Raw genomic sequence first — 16,775 nt, forward strand, 5'->3', positions numbered from 1 at the left:
GTTTACTAGTAATTGTGTGCGACACTTGACACTTTGTGGGAACCAGTGACACTAATACAGTGATCAATGCTAAAAATATGCACTATCACTGTACTAATGGCACTGGCTGGGAGGGGGATAACATCTAGGGTGATCAAAGGGTAACTGTGTGCTTAGCCAGTGTTTTTTGTTTACAGTGTGCTGCTTTCACAAGAAGAGCTTAATTCTAGTCCCTGCTTTGCAGGAACACAGGATCGATCCTTTCACCCCTGTCAGAACTGAGACGTGCCCTGTTAACATATTTCAGTTCTTTATGCATTGCAGACGATCAGCAGGTGGCGGGGGACATTGAGTGCCCAGCACACGCAGATCAGCTTCTACCAGGGCCAGATTAACGTAGGGGCTATTGGAGCTGCAGCTCCAGGCCCCTACCTTTTATATAGGCCCCGGGTTGGCCATATTCACTGTTACCGCTCTTCTGTCACTTGTAAACACAGAAGTCTGGCTTCTATGCTCGCTTCCCCAGGCAGCACCCTCAGAACCTCCCCACACAGCGCGAAGGCCGGACAAGGAGGGACAGTTGCCGATGCATGGATGTGTTTATGGGCTTCAGAGACAGCATCCCATGTTGAATTAGGCATGCATGGCTGCACCCTTCCTCCTCTGGGTGCATGGCAAGGCACGGCCCTTAAGGCCCTTCAAAATCCTCAGCACCAAGCCCATGATGCTCTTAATCCGGCCCTGGCTTCTACTGTGAATTCACTGGTCTTCCCAGTCAGTGACTTTGGTGCAGTGTGTCAGCACAAATCTGATTATTGGAGGAGAGCAGTCCTTTCTCTGGCTCTCTAGTTTTTTTCAGGTTTTAATAGGAAAGCAGACATGGATTTTTTTTTTTTCTCAGAAAATAGGTGCAGGAACTCAACCACGACCCCCCCCCCCCCCCACACACACACACACACCCCTTCCAAATTGCATCAAATAGTGGGTGTGGTCAAATTTCACTAACAGCTCTGACCTCTGCATGCAGTCCCCCCCCCAAAAAAAAAACTCCATCTTCCACATGTCTTATTTTTGTTTTTATTAAGCACCCAGTCAGCTCTAGTACATCCCAGTAAACTGTAGTGGGAGCTGTTAAGGAGATCAAATATGTGGGTGTTTTTGTGAGAGGAGCTGTCACTGATAGTGGTGAGCAGAAGGCCTGAGCCAGAGATGGTGGAACTGAGTTCCTCCAAGTTCCAGCTGAAAAAAAGCGCTGGGTTACTATATGATTTGCAATCCAATGCCAGCAGTGTACAACCTATATCTAAAACAAATAAATTCCTTTACCCTCTTAAATTTACCAACTTTCAATAAAAAAACAATTGCAGATCTTACCTCATTCCTTCACTACTGAAGAAATTGGCCAAGGAAATTTTCCAAATTCCCACATCCAAAACTCCTGGCCTAGACAGCTTTCCTATTGACTACTGCCAAAACTATAAAACTTTACTTTGTATTCTGTATAGTAAAATGGAACCAGGTGGGGCTGCTTCCTCTCCCTGATTTTTAATTAAAGATATTAACAATATTTTTGCTTTAATGATTACCTGGCTTACCTGAGACGCATGCCAAATGTAATCAAAGATATCTATATAGGCAATACAAAAATAAGCCTATTTTGCGCATGACGTAGCCCTAATCATCAGAGACCCACCCACTTGCATCCCTAACGTTAATTCATCAAGTTATTACATCTTACAATGTGGTGTTCTATTGTAAGGTAAACAAACTGAAATCACAGATACTAGGATTCAACATCCCTTACTCAAGGGCTACCACCTTCATAAAATACTTGGGAATACAATTACCACATAACCCCAACCATCTATATTCACTTAAAGTATAATTAAAGGCAAAACTTTTATTCAGTTTTGGCTAGAGCGAAGAGGAGTTAAAATGCCGATTTAGGTTTTTTGATGTTGTCTGGGTCCTTTTTGGGGAGATGTAACATCTTTGTCCTGTTTACCGTTCTCATTGAAAAAAAATCCTAAATTTTGGGTTGTCCCCAGTAAAGTAGGGAAATCTTTCATAAAGGACCCTAGTTTCTAGGGACCTGGGAGACCTAAAGGGATTTCCTCCCACTTCCTCCTTTCCTTCCCACTAGTTGTGGCTATGGGTGAGGAAGTGAAGGTAAATCTCCCTAATAGGACACAGATGGCAAATCTGATCTCACATGAGAACTTGAAAATCTTTTCAAATTTGAACTATCTACCATGAAGTTGTCATAAGTATACTATTTCCCTGTTTCAAAAGTACACCCAACCTGCTGGTATATGGGGGTTCGTAAAAGTAATATTGATTCCGTGCTAGGATATCTAATGGATATAAGGGCTGCGGCCTACCTCAAATACCCCCAAAGGGGTATAACAACATGGAAAGAGGAGGAAGGTATGGTGGTGTCGCCTAGAAATAAAGTGTCATATGTGCAAAAAGTGTATATAGTGACGTAACCTGTAAATATATCTGAATAAAAGTGTTACCATACAAAAATAAAGTGCAGTGGTGCAAATTGATACAGTAAGTATAATCAAATTATAAATTAATACAATTCGTGCAATACTAAAATATTACAGATCATAAAAATGAAAAATATCTGTATATCTAAAAATTGGTATACATAAAAATGGATAAAAATTATATATATATATATATATATATATATATATATATATATATATATATATATATATATATATATATATATATATATATATCTCCCAATAGTCCCAGTATTTGTGAAAAGTGCAAAAATCGTGCAGATTAGAATTCGTAATTGATTGTGTAGAGATCACTTCAAAAGGAACACACTCACCAAATGGAGGTACCCCTATAGGGGTCACAAGTATATAGCCAGCAAATGGAATTGGACTCCCCCAGCCACTCTGTCTGTGCTGTTCAAGACTAGACTCTCAGCCCACGTTTGTAAAATAGTTATTGTCCAGCGTTCCTTCCTGTTCAAATGGTCTCAAGATGGTTTTAGACGTTGTAGTGGGCATCACAATTTTGATTTTCCTCAAACTGATTTAGATGGAATTTAATCTGATTTGTTGATCTTCAGTCTTTTGCACAAATAGGTCCATATCCAGGCAACTCCCAAGGTTATTACAGTCCCAGTCTGGCTATCTAGCAGCTTCCAACTGGTGTCTCTCCAATCTCTTTCCTTGGAGAGACACCAGTTGGAAGCTGCTAGATAGCCAGACTGGGACTGCGGTCACATTGGGAGTTGCCTGGATTGTGGACCTATTTGTGCAAAAGAAACTAGATAAAGAAGACCAATTGGATTAAATTCCATCTAAATCAGTTTGAGGAAAATCAAATTTGTGATACCCACTACTACGTCTAAAACCTTCTTGAAACCATTTGAACAGGAACTAACACTAGACAGGAACTCTTACAAACGTGGGCTGAGAGTCTGTCTGTGCTGGTCAGGACTAGAGTGGCTGGCTGGGGGAGTCCATTTCCATTTGCTGGCTATATACTTGTGACCCCCTATAGGGGTACCTCTATTTGGCGAGTGCGTTCCTTTTGAAGTGATCTCTACACAATCAAATTTACAAATTATAATCTGCATGATTTTTGCACTTTTCACGAATAATGGGACTATTGGACTATATATATTTTTATATTTTATTTTTTATATATACATTTTTTGATGTCGGATATTTTTTATTTTTTTTTATGATCTGTAATATTCCTTTAGCATTGCACAAATTGTATTGATTAGGTAATTTATTTATAATTTAGATTATACTTACGGTATCAATTTGCACCACTGCACTTTATTTTTGTATGGTAACACACATGACCCTTTAGAGCCGGTTCACACTGAGGCGACACGACTCCTTACTACTTCGGGGGCGACTTGTGCATTACCGTGCACCACGACTTCAGAGCAACTTGCAGGGACTTCACATAATGGAAATCTATGCAAGTCGCTCAGAGGTCGCCCCAAAGTAGTACAGGACCCTTTTTCCAAGTCGGAGCGACTTGTGTCGCTCCTATTAGAACTGGTCCTGTAGCGGTCTATGGGCCGCGAGGGAGCGCGACTTGTCAGGCTGACAAGTCGCCTGACAAGTCGCGCTAGTGTGAGCCGACTCTTATTCAGATATATTTACAGGTTAGGTCACTATAGCAACTTTTTGTGCACATATGACACTTTTTTTTTTTTTTTATTTTTAGGCAGCACCACCATAACTTCCTCCTCCTTCCATATGAGGGTTCTTGCCTACAAATGCAAGATAAGGAGAATGGATGTGACCAAGAATTCCTCAAAAGAGCTCAACTTGCATACTGATGTCCACTTCTTTCTTTGTTTTTTAGATTTGTTGTAGAAAAGTTGTGGCGCATATAGGGCTGTTTGGGCTTCCCCTTGTGGGACCAATCAAGGTAGCTGAAGTTTTTTCCATTTTGGAAGATATTATCTAGCTGGTTATTCATTAGAACAAGACTTGATGATTCCATGTCCCTAATTTAGGATTTACTGGGGTTAAGATTTGATCCCCCATTGGTTCGTTCAACATCTTATTTAATATTTTTAATTTCCACTGTGAGGATATGGTCCTCCTATGACACACTGATATTTCATAGGTGGCAGTTTTGTGGCTTACGTACTTAACCTGGTGGCAGCTCTGGGGGTAGAAAGAGTTTTTCAGATGACTCATTGTAATTCTGATGTATATGATTCAATTGTGTAAAAACATAGTTAAATAGGGGTGTGTGTGTGTGTGTGTGTGTACGGTTTACAGTGAATATTTTTTGTACAGTAGTTAAAAGGCTTCGGAAGAAGCCACCTTTTGTCAAAACACTGAGCAGAAATTGCTGTAGTAATACACTTGGATCGCTTTTGATCTGCTGTTTTTTTTTTTTTTTTTTTTTTTTTTTTTGCGGGATTGCGACGGACAGATCGGACCCTTGACTGACATTTTTGACACTTTTGGGGTTACCAGTGGCATTACTACAGTAATCAGTGCTAAACATATGCACTGTTACTGTAAAATGACACTGGCAGTGAAGGTCCTACATAGCAGAACCGTATGATCACTATTCTTACACAGGGGAGAATGACAGGCAGCTTGTTTACATTAGCTGCCTGCCTTTCTCCCAGTGTAACGGACGATCGCGAGTGCCCGGCGGACATCGGGTCCGCCGGGCACACGCACGGGGGGGGGGGGGTCCATGACCGAGCGGGAGCGCGCATCCCGCGGTGCGCGCTCGCTCCCCAGAGCCTCACAGGCTAGTGACGTACCGATACGTCACTTTGCCTGTGAGGGGTTGACCGCCGCAGTATATGTACTTGCGGCGGTCGGCAAGTGGTTTAAATTCTCTTCAATTCTTTGTCCCCCCTATGTATCATAATCTCCAGATTTATAACTTTATATTCACCCCACTCTAAAACAAACATCCTGACCTAATTTCACCCTTCTCTCTGAATAAAACTACAGTTACTTCAATGTTTTATTTGTATGCTTTCCTATGTAACTTGGCCGCTAAGAAAGCTTTTCTCGTTTTTATATTGTCTTTACAACCTCTAACCTTGGAATGAATACTTTACTTTTTGATTACTGTCTCCTGTGTCTAATCTATTTTACGACTAGATTTGCAGTGAATTAAGATGTAAGGGCTCGTTCACACCATACTGTCAGGTCCATAAATATTGGAACATCGACACAATTCTAATTTTTTTGACTCTATACACCACCACAATGGATTTTAAATGAAAAAAAAAATGTGCTTTAAGATTTTTTTAATTTGAGGGTATTTACATCCAAATCAGGTGAAAGGTGTAGAAATTACAACAGTTTGTATATGTGCCTCCCACTTTTTAAGGGATCAAAAGTAATGCGACAATTGGCTGCTCAGCTGTTCCATGGCCAGGTGTGTGTTTATTCCCTCAGTATCCCATTTACAAGAAGCAGATAAAAGGTCCAGAGTTCATTTCAAGTGTGCTATTTGCATTTGGAATCTGTTGCTGTCAACTCTCAATATGAGACCCAAAGAGCTGTCACTATCAGTGAAGCAAGCCATCATTAGGCTGAAAAAACAAACCCATCAGAGAGATGGCAATAACATTAGGTGTGGCCAAATCAACTGTTTGAAACATCCTTTAAAAATAAGGCACTGGTGAGCTCAGCAACCTCAAAAGACCCGGAGGACCACAGAAAACAACTGTGGTGAATGACTGAAGAATTATTTCCCTGGTGAAGAAAACACCCTTCACAACAGTTGGCCAGATCAAGAACACTCTCCAGGAGGTAGTTGTGTGTCAAAGTCAACAATCAAGAGAAGACTTCACCAGAGTGAATAAAGAGCGTTCACCACAAGATGTAAACCATTGGTGAGCCTCAAAAACAGGAAGGCCAGATTAGCATTTGCCAAACCACATCTAATAAAGCCTTCACAGTTCTGGTACAACACATGGGCAGATGAGACCAATATCAATTTGTGATGGGAAGAGAAGAGTAGGGAGAAGGAAAGGAACTGCTCATGATCCAAAGCATACCACCTCATCAGTGAAGCATGGTGGTGGTAGTGTCATGACGTGGGCACGTGTGGCTTCCAATGGAACTGGTTCTCTTGTATTTATTGATGATGTGACTGCTGACAAAATCACCTGACCTGAATCCGATTGAGCATGCATTTTACTTGCTGAAGACAAAACTGAAGGAAAAATGCCCCAAGAACAAGCAGGAACTGAAGACAGTTGCAGTAGAGGCCTGGCAGAGCATCACCAGGGATGAAACCCAGCGTCTGGTGATGTCTATGCATTCCAGACTTCAGGCTGTAATTGACTGCAAAGGATTTGCAACCAAGTATTAAAAAGTGAAAGTTTGATTTATGATTGTTACTCTGTCACATTACTTTTGGTCCCTTAAAAAGAAAAAGTGGGAGGCACATATACAAACTGTTGTAATTCCTACACCGTTCACCTGATTTGGATGTAAATACCCTCAAATTAAAGCTGAAAGTCTGCAGTTAAAGCACATCTTGTTTCATTTCAAATTCATTGTGGTGGTGTATAGAGCCAAAAAGATTAGTATTGTGTCAGTGTCCCAATATTTATGGATCTGACTGTGCACGAAAACTGATGCGAAAACCACACAGATTTCACTTGCAGAGGTACGAGTTTGCATCATTTTAATATCAGTTTTTATGCATGTCAGTTATGTGCCCCGTTAACACCACAGTGTTGATGTCACGTCTGTTTTTTTTTCCTGTGCAGAAAACTGCATACACGTTTCAAATTCCCGCGCAGAAAAAAAATCCGCATGTAATACCAGTGTTGTGGTGTGAACAGGGTACAGTGAGGAAAATGATTTGATCCCCTGTAGATTTTGTACATTTGCCCACTTAACAACTTCCATACAGAGCAGTTACACCCATTTCCTGCCCAGACCAATTTTCAGCTTTCGGCGCTCTCACACTTTGAATGATAATTACAACGCTGAACCCAATCAAATTTTTTATCATTTTTTTCACACAAATAGAGCTTTTGGTAGTATTTAATCACCACTGGGTTTTTTTTTTTTTTTGCAATTGAAGTGAAAAGAGTGAAAATGTCGAAGAAAAAAAATTTTGTTTTAGTTTCTATTATAAAATTTTGCAAATTAATTTTGGGCCAAAATGTATACTTCTACATATCTTTGGTAAAAATAACCCACATTAGTGGTTATTTAGTCTGTGTGAAAGTTAGAGTCTACAAACAATGGTGCGAATCATTGAAAATTGATCACACTTGATGTACCGCTGGCCTATCATTTCTTGAGGCCCTGAAATGTCAGGACAGTACAAATACCCCCCAAATGACCCCTTTTTGGAAAGTAGACATTCCAGGGTATTTAAAATAGTAAGAGGCATGGTGAGTTTTTTTTTTTTTTTTTTGAAGTTGTAATTTTTTCCCACAATTCTTGGGAAAATGAAGAAATTTTTTTTTTTTTTTGTCCTAAGTTATTTCTAACACACAGTATATGCATACTTGCAGTTACACCCCAAAATACATTCTGCTACTCCTCCTAAGTATGGCAATACCACATGTGTGAGACTTTTACACAGCCTGGCCACATACAGAGGCCCAACATTCAAGGAGCACCGTCGGGTGTTCTAGGAGCATAAATTACACATATTATGTCTAACGACCTATCACACTTTTTTGAAGGCCCTGGAGCACCAGGACAAGGGAATTACCCTCAAAATGAAACAATTTTGGAAAGCAAACACTCCCAACGTATATTCTATGAGGCATAATGAGTCTTTTGAACGTGTCATTTTTTCCCCACAAGTTTTTGGAAAATGTGGAAAAATGAAAACGCATTTTTTTTTCTTTTTTACATAGTTGTTAATTTTTAAGATTTCTAACGCATAGCATGTACATAGCAAAAATGACACCCCAAAATACATTCTGCTACTCCTGAGTATGGCGATACCACATATGTGGGACTTTGTCACAGCATAGCCACATACAGAGGCCCAACATGCAAGGAGCACCGTCAGGTGTTCTAAGAGCATAAATTACACATATCATTTCCTTACAACCAATCACTTTTTTGAAGGCCCTGGAACCCCAAGACACTGGAAACCCCCACAAAATGACCCCATTTAGGAAAGCAAACACCCCAACACATAATCTAGGAGGCATGGGCTGCAGATAGGCACTCAGGTACACTGGTCTGCTTCAGAAAGGTACTCAGGTACTCTGATGAGCTTCAGAGAGGTACTTGGGTATTCTGATGGGCTAGAGACAGGTACTCGGGTAATCTGATTGGGTGCAGATAGGTACTTGGGTACTCTGATGACAGGTACTCGGGTACCCTGATGGGCTGTTGACAGGTACTTTGATGGGCTAGTGGCAGGTCCTCTTTATTGGGGGGGCGGGGGCGGCAATCAGTGTGTTTTGGGGTGCACTGTATTCGGTAACTAGCTGTTACCACAATCTCCTCCTCACACAGGATCAGTGTGCGAGGAGGAGAACACGGTGACAGCTAGTTACAGTGTTCTCTGTTGACATTCTGTGAGCGGCTGTGATTGACAGCCGGTCACGTGGTAAAAAGCCATTTTCATTGGCTCCTTACCTAGATTGGGGGATGGGCTCTGTCAGAGGGACTAGCCTTGTCCCCGATCACCGCGCTACGCACCCCCAGGGGCGCGCATTGTGGAGAGAACGAGCGGCTCGTGCTGGAACCTCTCATGTGATTGGCTGTGATTGGACACAGCCGCTCACGTGGTAAACAGCCAACTTCATTGTCTGTGTACCTTGATCGGGAATGGGCTCAGTCCGAGGGACGAGCCTCATCCCTGATCGCCGCGCTGCGCGTCCTCGGGGGCAGTAGCGGCGAGAGCAGGCGGACGACGTCATATGATGTCTGCCCAGATCGAGGGGCCCTTCCTGCCGGCGTCATTTTACTATGGCCCCGTATGGAAGTGGTAAAAGACTTTTTATTTTATTTTTTTTTTTTTTTAATTTTTATCATAGGTGTATTTTAAATGATAGACAGAATATCAACCAAAAATCCAGAATAAACATTTATTGAGTTACAGTTCAGTGAGTAAAATATTTGATCCCCAAGCAAAACATGGCTTGGTGGAGAAACCCTTGTTGGTAAGCAGTTTCTTATAGTTGGTGGCCAGGTTTGCACACATGTGAGGAGGGATTTTGGTCCACCCATTTTTTACATATCCCCCCAAATTCCTGAAGGTTTCTTGGCTGTCGCTTGGCAACTCGAAGTTTCAGCTCCCTCCATAAATTTTCTATAGGATTAAGGTCTGGAGACTGGCTAGGCCACTCCTGACTAGACACATGCTAGTTTTCGGCTATGTGATATATTGATATTGCCATCATTTTTAAAATACCGTATATTTTTGTCTGCCGGGCTACCCCCGCTTTTCACCGCTGTCTCGAACTCTCAGCTCAGCTCTCCTACTAGAACGGAGCTGCCACTTCCTGTATAGGTCCGGCTCGCAGGCGGAGTGATATCAGATGCACTCCACCTGTGACAGGAGGAGCCATACACAGGAAGCGGTGGCTTTGCTCTATACTGCAGCCTCATGCTTCCCAGGGTCAACCCCAGACACAGTGCCGCTGCCTACTACAAGCAAATCTCTGCAAGTACCTACCTACCCACTATATACTGTCACTGTGTGTTCATGTGTGTTCTCTGTCTGTCATCTCGCACAGGCATAGCAGCCCACATTACATTATTATATAGTCATCAAGCCGTGTCTGGCCTTCCTGATGACTGGTCCTGTCCCTCGGCTCCGATTCAATGGACTGGTCATTAAGGGGGCAAATCCTTGCAGTCCAGAAGTGGTTAAACCTGCAGGAGCAGCAGTGTTTTATTTATAAATTACTTTACTATTGCTTTAGGCCTGGTTCACATGTATGTAGGTTGGCGGCACACATTTGCACAGGCTTAAAGCCTGAAAGGTGCCAAATGTGGCACCGGAGATGGGGAGAAAGCAAATGAGTGGAAGTTCCACTTTTGGGTGGAACTCCGCTTTAAGGATTTAGAGAAGATATGTAAAAAAAAAATGGTGGACCAAAATCCTTCTGAGATTCTGTGCAAACCTGGTCACGAACTAGAAGAAACGTCCTTACCTCCTGTGCTTGCTAACAAGGCTTTCTCAGTCAAGTACAAAGTCGGTTTTGCATAGGGATCAAATAGTTTTTTTGCTCACTGAACTGAAACTTAATTTATGGCATTGGTTTTTTGTTTTTTGTATTTTTTTTTCTAACCTTTTTGGTTAATTTTCTGTGTCTATCATTTAAAATACACCATTATAAATTTTATAGACCCTTAAAATCATTGTCAGTGGGCAAACTTTCAAAATCTGCAGGGGATCAAATTATTTCCCCCCATGTAAATAGTGTGTGTGTGTGTGTGTGTGTGTGTGTGTGTGTGTGGGGTGGGGGGGGGGGTCTTGTGCCCATGCAGGAAAACTGACGTCTCTGCACATGGTGTGAAGGAGGCCATAAGGTAAAGAGTAAAATTCCACTCTGGGTGATCTTGTGTACAATTGCAGAGATTTGAACAAACTTGGTTGCAGATAACTACCTTTTGTTATTCTGCAGAAATAGCCATCTGTGTTCATGTGCATCTGTATGAGAGGTTTTTTCATTACCAATCAGATTCTGCACTTGCATGGCTTTAATGAGAAAAGTGGCAGGGTCTACATCCCTATAGAAATTACTTCCCTTTGGAAGTATCTCACCAAAAACGAAAATGAAATGTAAAATGAATGTCTAAAATATGACGTATTTTATTGCAGACTGGGAAAATCAGTAAGCCAATCACACAAGCAGGAAATAACGTTTCTGGGAGATGTTCTATACACCATCTGTGTACAGAACATCTCCAGGTTTCCAAACTGCATTGAATTTTGCAGAAAATGACAGCGCTGCACATTAAAGATACATAACTTTTAATAGCCTTAAAAAATTGGACTTGTCACAATTGTATACCCATTTTTTTTTTCCCCTAGAGGAGTGGAGTTTACACCAGTGTCTTATTACAGTTATGGGTATTGTTGATTTTTGCTGCCTCACTTGACATTTTGGTTTCTATTTGTGACAATCTCCTCTTATGTTTTACCAAAAATTGGTTACATTGGATTTGGGTGCAATAAAATGAAGTGAAATGATAGATATTAAACCATAGGATGAATGTCATGCAACATTAAAAATTGCAATTCCATAATTGTATATTTGGGCCTCTCCTTTACAGAAATATGGGGGAATTCAGTAAAGCACTGACAGTTAACTTTCTGGCACCATGGCCCTTTTTAAAATGGCCTGTGGCAGATTAAAAAAAAAATCTCTACTGCCTGTTTTGGCACTCTTTACTGACGCATGCTGAAGATTCAGGTAGGTTTTTGTAGTGCCACTTATACAAAGTGGTGCTGTCAATGCACCAATTTATACAATGATTACCTCCAGTTCTTAGCTAAAGAAAATGGAGGTAATTAAGACCTTAAGAGTGCCTGCCCCTGCATGCAGTGTAATAGTGGCATATTTTCTGCAGCTACCTTCTCCCTGTCACTGGTTAAGCTTGCTTTTCACTTCACCGCACACAGCGTCCTAGCAGCCAGTGTTGCTGCAGGGGGTGGAAGCTAAGGAACTTTTTCCCAATCAGGTCTGCGTTTGCCTTGTAATTTGTAGTAGATTCTGTAGCTAATAGCAGGCTGTCTTTTGGGTAAGTATCCATCCACAATCTGCTGTCAATCGCAAGGTGAGTTGAGCTGATGGGGAACTAGGGTCTGTGAATGCCCATCAGGCTCTGTCCCACAGTACAAAACTCCTAGGCGCTGCGCTGTCTAATAGGAGCAGCGACGGGGAGAAAACACTGTTGCACTTGGGCCAGAGTATTTGTATGGGCATTATGGCCTCGGTATGCCTTCACACTGGCTACAAACAGGTTAATGAATCTGTTGCTTGCACCAAAATGTGTCATATGGAGGTATGTCAGAATTTCAGAGTATCTTCGACACACTCTGAAATGCCCCTGATAAAGTTTTAAGGGAACTGCTAGAAATGGCATCTCTTAAGGCGGATTGTGGCTATACTGCTGGCCATGGATGCTTAGTTTCTGGGTTCGGCTGTGCCCTGTTAACAACCAGCAATGCAATCTGACTGCAACACTGCTAATTCTCATACCTAATTTCCAATTACTAGTCTTGTTAGAAGAACAAAGCAAGTCCCATCAGACCATTCTCGTCTGATGTATTTTTTTACCTTACTAGTCCCAGAGATCAAAAACATTTTAGGCTTTTTGGTGTATTTGTGTCATAAAAATACATTTAGCATAAAAATACATTTAGCATACATGTGAAAAAAATGGTTTGGCAGCAAATGGCTTAAGCATGCTTTTAAAGTAAATGCATACTTCACTGCACACCAGTGCACTGTTAGTGTAAATGTTTTGTTCATTTTTAACTTTATCTATGCACTAACATTCCATGAACTGTAGATCAAAAATGATTTCAGGTTTTCCGTTTTTTTTTTTTTTTTCCTCGGATTCATCAAGGTGAAAAGGCTGGTCATTCTATCATTTTATGCTAATCTAAGCAATGGGATCTGTTACCGCTTTGTTTTTGTTTTTTTTGTTTTTTCTTTGCAAGATTTTAGCCAGGCATTTTTTATTTCTAGTAATTTATGCAGCCTCTAGGACTGGAAAATGGCTTCATTGCTGCTATGTAATTATCCCTTTATTCTTTTCTCTCTATTGTGCATCTTCTGCTTTCAGTACTGTAGTGCCATCTGCTGATCAAATGAAGCAGTGCAATGGAAGATCACCTTAAAGGTTCAAGTCCACTTTTTAGGGTGTAACATAAAGCATGGTCACTGAAAACGTCCCTAAAACCTGACACCTCCCCCACCCCTTACCTAAATCATGGGATGCTTTTTACCTTAAGCATGTTATAATTATTAGCCCACACCATAAGTACCCTGGAGGTGGCTGCTTTATAGTCTAGGGGCAAGTTTAACCTCCTACAAGATTTCATACATTTCACAGATTTTTTTTTTTTTACTTTTTTTTTTCCCACTTTGATTAGGGAAAATTGTCATCCTGAAGTCTCCCCAGAAACCCATGCTTCTGGTATTGTCTTTATGTCCTGTATTCCACCAATCCCTATATCACTACACTACAATTCCAAAGTTGGTCTAATTTTAATATCTTTACATTATCAGGAGATGGATTAAACTAAAGACTGCATGCATATTTTAAAAAAAATTAAATAAATAAAAAGATCTGAAAGTTAAGAATTATTTGGTGTAGACACAATCCTTTAAATGTATTTCATTTATGTTTTAACAAATCTTACTAGGTCTCTCCCGGGCAGCTTACAAAGAAGTATAGCTCATGTTCCACAATATTCCTAGATGACAGCACAGTCAGTCAGCCTAACCTCAGAAGCACAATTAAATGGTATGTATGGTACCATTTATACTAAATTATTGTGGTTGCCAGGAATGCATGTAATCTTGTTTTTAACTTTTTTTTTTTTGTCAGTGTTTACCATTTAGCACACATTTGTGTAGACTGCATAGACGTAGGACTTTGGCCATGCGCCATTGCCATTTTGCCTTCATCTCCATTCAGAAAAAAGTAAAAGTTGATCCAAGGCTGCAATCTGCCGTGTAGTTATAGAATTTAGGTGCCGCTTTGCTCCTTTCAGAATACAACTCAATTCAGAATAGCACTGCAGGGGGAGATCACTGCACTAACATCAGTTGTGTTGGTATGGTGATCTGTCAGTTTTTTTCCCATTCAACCCGCTGTACTGGGCTTAAAGGATGAGCTCACTTTTGCAGTAAAAGTGCATTTATTTATGAATTTTTTTTTTTTAACACTGCAGCCTAGAAGACATTGAACCTGCAGTTAGCAAATGCAGATCCAGTGCCAGGCTCCTGCAGACTTCAGCTGTCTGCCCTGTACCTCCTGCAGAGGTACAATAAGTATCAATAAACTAGGAGAGTGCTGATCAGCACCCTCAAAGTTGAGAGCTACAAGCCAACTGCCGCATTGGCTTACAGTACTTGTACTTCATTCTGCACAGAGACTTTATTAAAGAATCCCTCCAAGTGGCGGTGCAGTTTATAATTTTTTTTTTTTTTTTTAATACACGGTTGAAATATAGATGTTGACTTGTATCTGCCAATGCATTTTGTTCTTTTGTACAGCCATTTTTTTGGGATTAATACACCTCTGTCAGACACAGCACAGATGGGATGGTGACCACAAACTGTTTGAAAATGTACATTGGTGTCAGCTCCCATCTGCAGCCTGTTAAACAATGAAAAAGCAGTAACGAACTTATAAATCACAAACTATGCTTTCCTATTGTCAGCACATAAACATATAGTAGATACTGATTGGCATTAAATGCTGCTTTCCACCTACCAGTATTGGTGCTGCAGTAAAGGAAATGGAGTGTGAATGCAATCTTTTTATATGCATCTAGTTGTTAAAATTGAAGTGGATCTAATGTGATCAATCCTAAATTTAGATTTTTTGTATCATATGAAACCGTACAAACATTTTTTTTTTTTTTTTTTTCATGCACAGTACAGGATACCAGCTCATTTAATTTTGGACCCGAGTTATTTTCAGCCACCTTCAGGTATTGAACATCTGCCAAACAGATCTTTGGAAAAACGACTCTCATAATCTTTTCCTGCCCCCAGCAATCCCCAGTTTTCTTATTAGTGTACTTTGGTGAAGAAAGGCTTCTTTTACAGAGATCTGGTTTCGATTCCATATTCCCCTTCCTAGGTGCATCTAAGCCACTGAGGCTAATGTCTTCAGCCTCTGGATCAGTGCCGCTCAGTAGTATTCCCGGGGATCGTGATCAGACCCAGCCGCATGGAACACGCTGAGCCAGCCTGTAATGTTGCTGCAAGCACTGGACTTTGCATTTGGTGCTCACCCTTTGCACAGTGAGGTTGTTAACTACAGGGTGCTATACATGTCTAGAGATTTGGTCAACCTGTTTGGTGGAGCCTTGTCCCTGAAGAACTGCTGCATGGAGGAGGGGTTGCGCCCTTCAGAAGTGGCTGCAGCAGTGATTAAATATCTTCTGTTGGGAAGGATCTCCCCATAAAGGCGGAGAGGCAAGTCTGGTGCTGAGCCCCTCTCCTTGAATTGACTACCCTACCATATTTGGATCCATGAGTCCATGGATCCTGGGCCCCTGCATTGATGTACAAGAAGGGCAGGGTGATGAGAATTCCATGGCTAGGAGCAGTATCGCTTTTTTCTCTTTCGTTCATTGGCTGACAGCTCCTGAACTTTTTGACCATTAGGTTATACTGCCCCATACAGGAGTAGGACACTAGGCAGAAAAAACTTTACTATGCCTATGGGCAGTCCTAGGAGGTATACCCCCCCCCCCCTCTCCGCTATTGGTACTTTTTTTTATTTTTTGTTGCCTAGTCAGGAGTAAGGACCTAGTTCCTTGCTGGGATCTCTGGTCCTGGCAATTTTTTCTTTTTGGATTTTTTTTTTTTCTCGTGTGAGATCTACAATCAACTACCGGACTGGACGACAGGCTGGATTATCTAGATCCAGTGGTCACCCCAGTCCAGCCAGAGAACGCGCGCAGACCTCAGCACTGCGCTAGGTCAGCCGTGACCTAGCCTCGCGAGATTGCATATGACTGTGTCTCGGCCGACAGCCCCCTATTTCGATGACGAGAAGGTTCTGTTTGGAACGGTGCCTGCCTGGTCCCTAGTATGGTGAGTAGTATGGGGTGAACGCAGGCCTCTCCCTGGGACAGTCGGACCCCCGGGTTCCCCTTCTTCCTGTTTTGGTCCCCCCCCCCCTTTAGTCTGATGGTCCTGTCATCTATCCCCTCCCCTCTGCCCTCCCATCCCCCCCTTCACCTATACTGGGGTTGCATGGTGGTCTGGCTACCTCTTGGTACTGTGTGCTGTACTAGTGATTGGGGGGGTGTACCGCCGGCGACCGGGCAATCAGCTATGGGGGGGGGGTCTGTACCTGGTGGGGGGCTCCTGCCATGGTCCCCCCACTTCTTTCTGTCTTGCCTGGGCCCAGGGATCACTCCTGGGTCCCTGGGAGCCTCGTGGACCCGCCATTTCATTGTAGCCTATTTTCTGTATAGACTGGTGGCCATGTTTGTGTAGCTGCGGTGGCCATTTTGCGTTAGGCATTGAACTGTATGGCGGCCATTACTGTGGAGCCTTCTGGGCATCCATTTTAGCTGTGGGAGCCCCTCCTTATTCCCCGGTGTTGACTCCTGGGCCTCTT

At 41.9% G+C, this 16,775-nt stretch overlaps 1 protein-coding gene across 3 annotated transcripts in view; it reads left to right on the forward strand.

Moving 5' to 3' along the window:
• CCNYL1 (cyclin Y like 1) overlaps window positions 1-16,775 on the forward strand; it is a 121,449-nt gene that overhangs the window by 40,672 nt on the left and 64,002 nt on the right. For 2 of the 3 annotated variants that reach the window (XM_082262033.1, XM_082262034.1), the window contains exon 4: window positions 13,834-13,934. The exons of the other annotated variant lie outside the window; for it this stretch is intronic. In XM_082262033.1, the coding sequence (XP_082118159.1) occupies window positions 13,834-13,934 (101 nt within the window). The remainder of the gene's footprint in view (window positions 1-13,833; window positions 13,935-16,775) is intronic. 3 annotated transcript variants of the gene reach the window in all.

Source organism: Pelophylax lessonae (genome assembly GCF_965119305.1).
Source record: "Pelophylax lessonae genome assembly, chromosome: 6".
Lineage (NCBI taxonomy): Eukaryota > Metazoa > Chordata > Amphibia > Anura > Ranidae > Pelophylax > Pelophylax lessonae.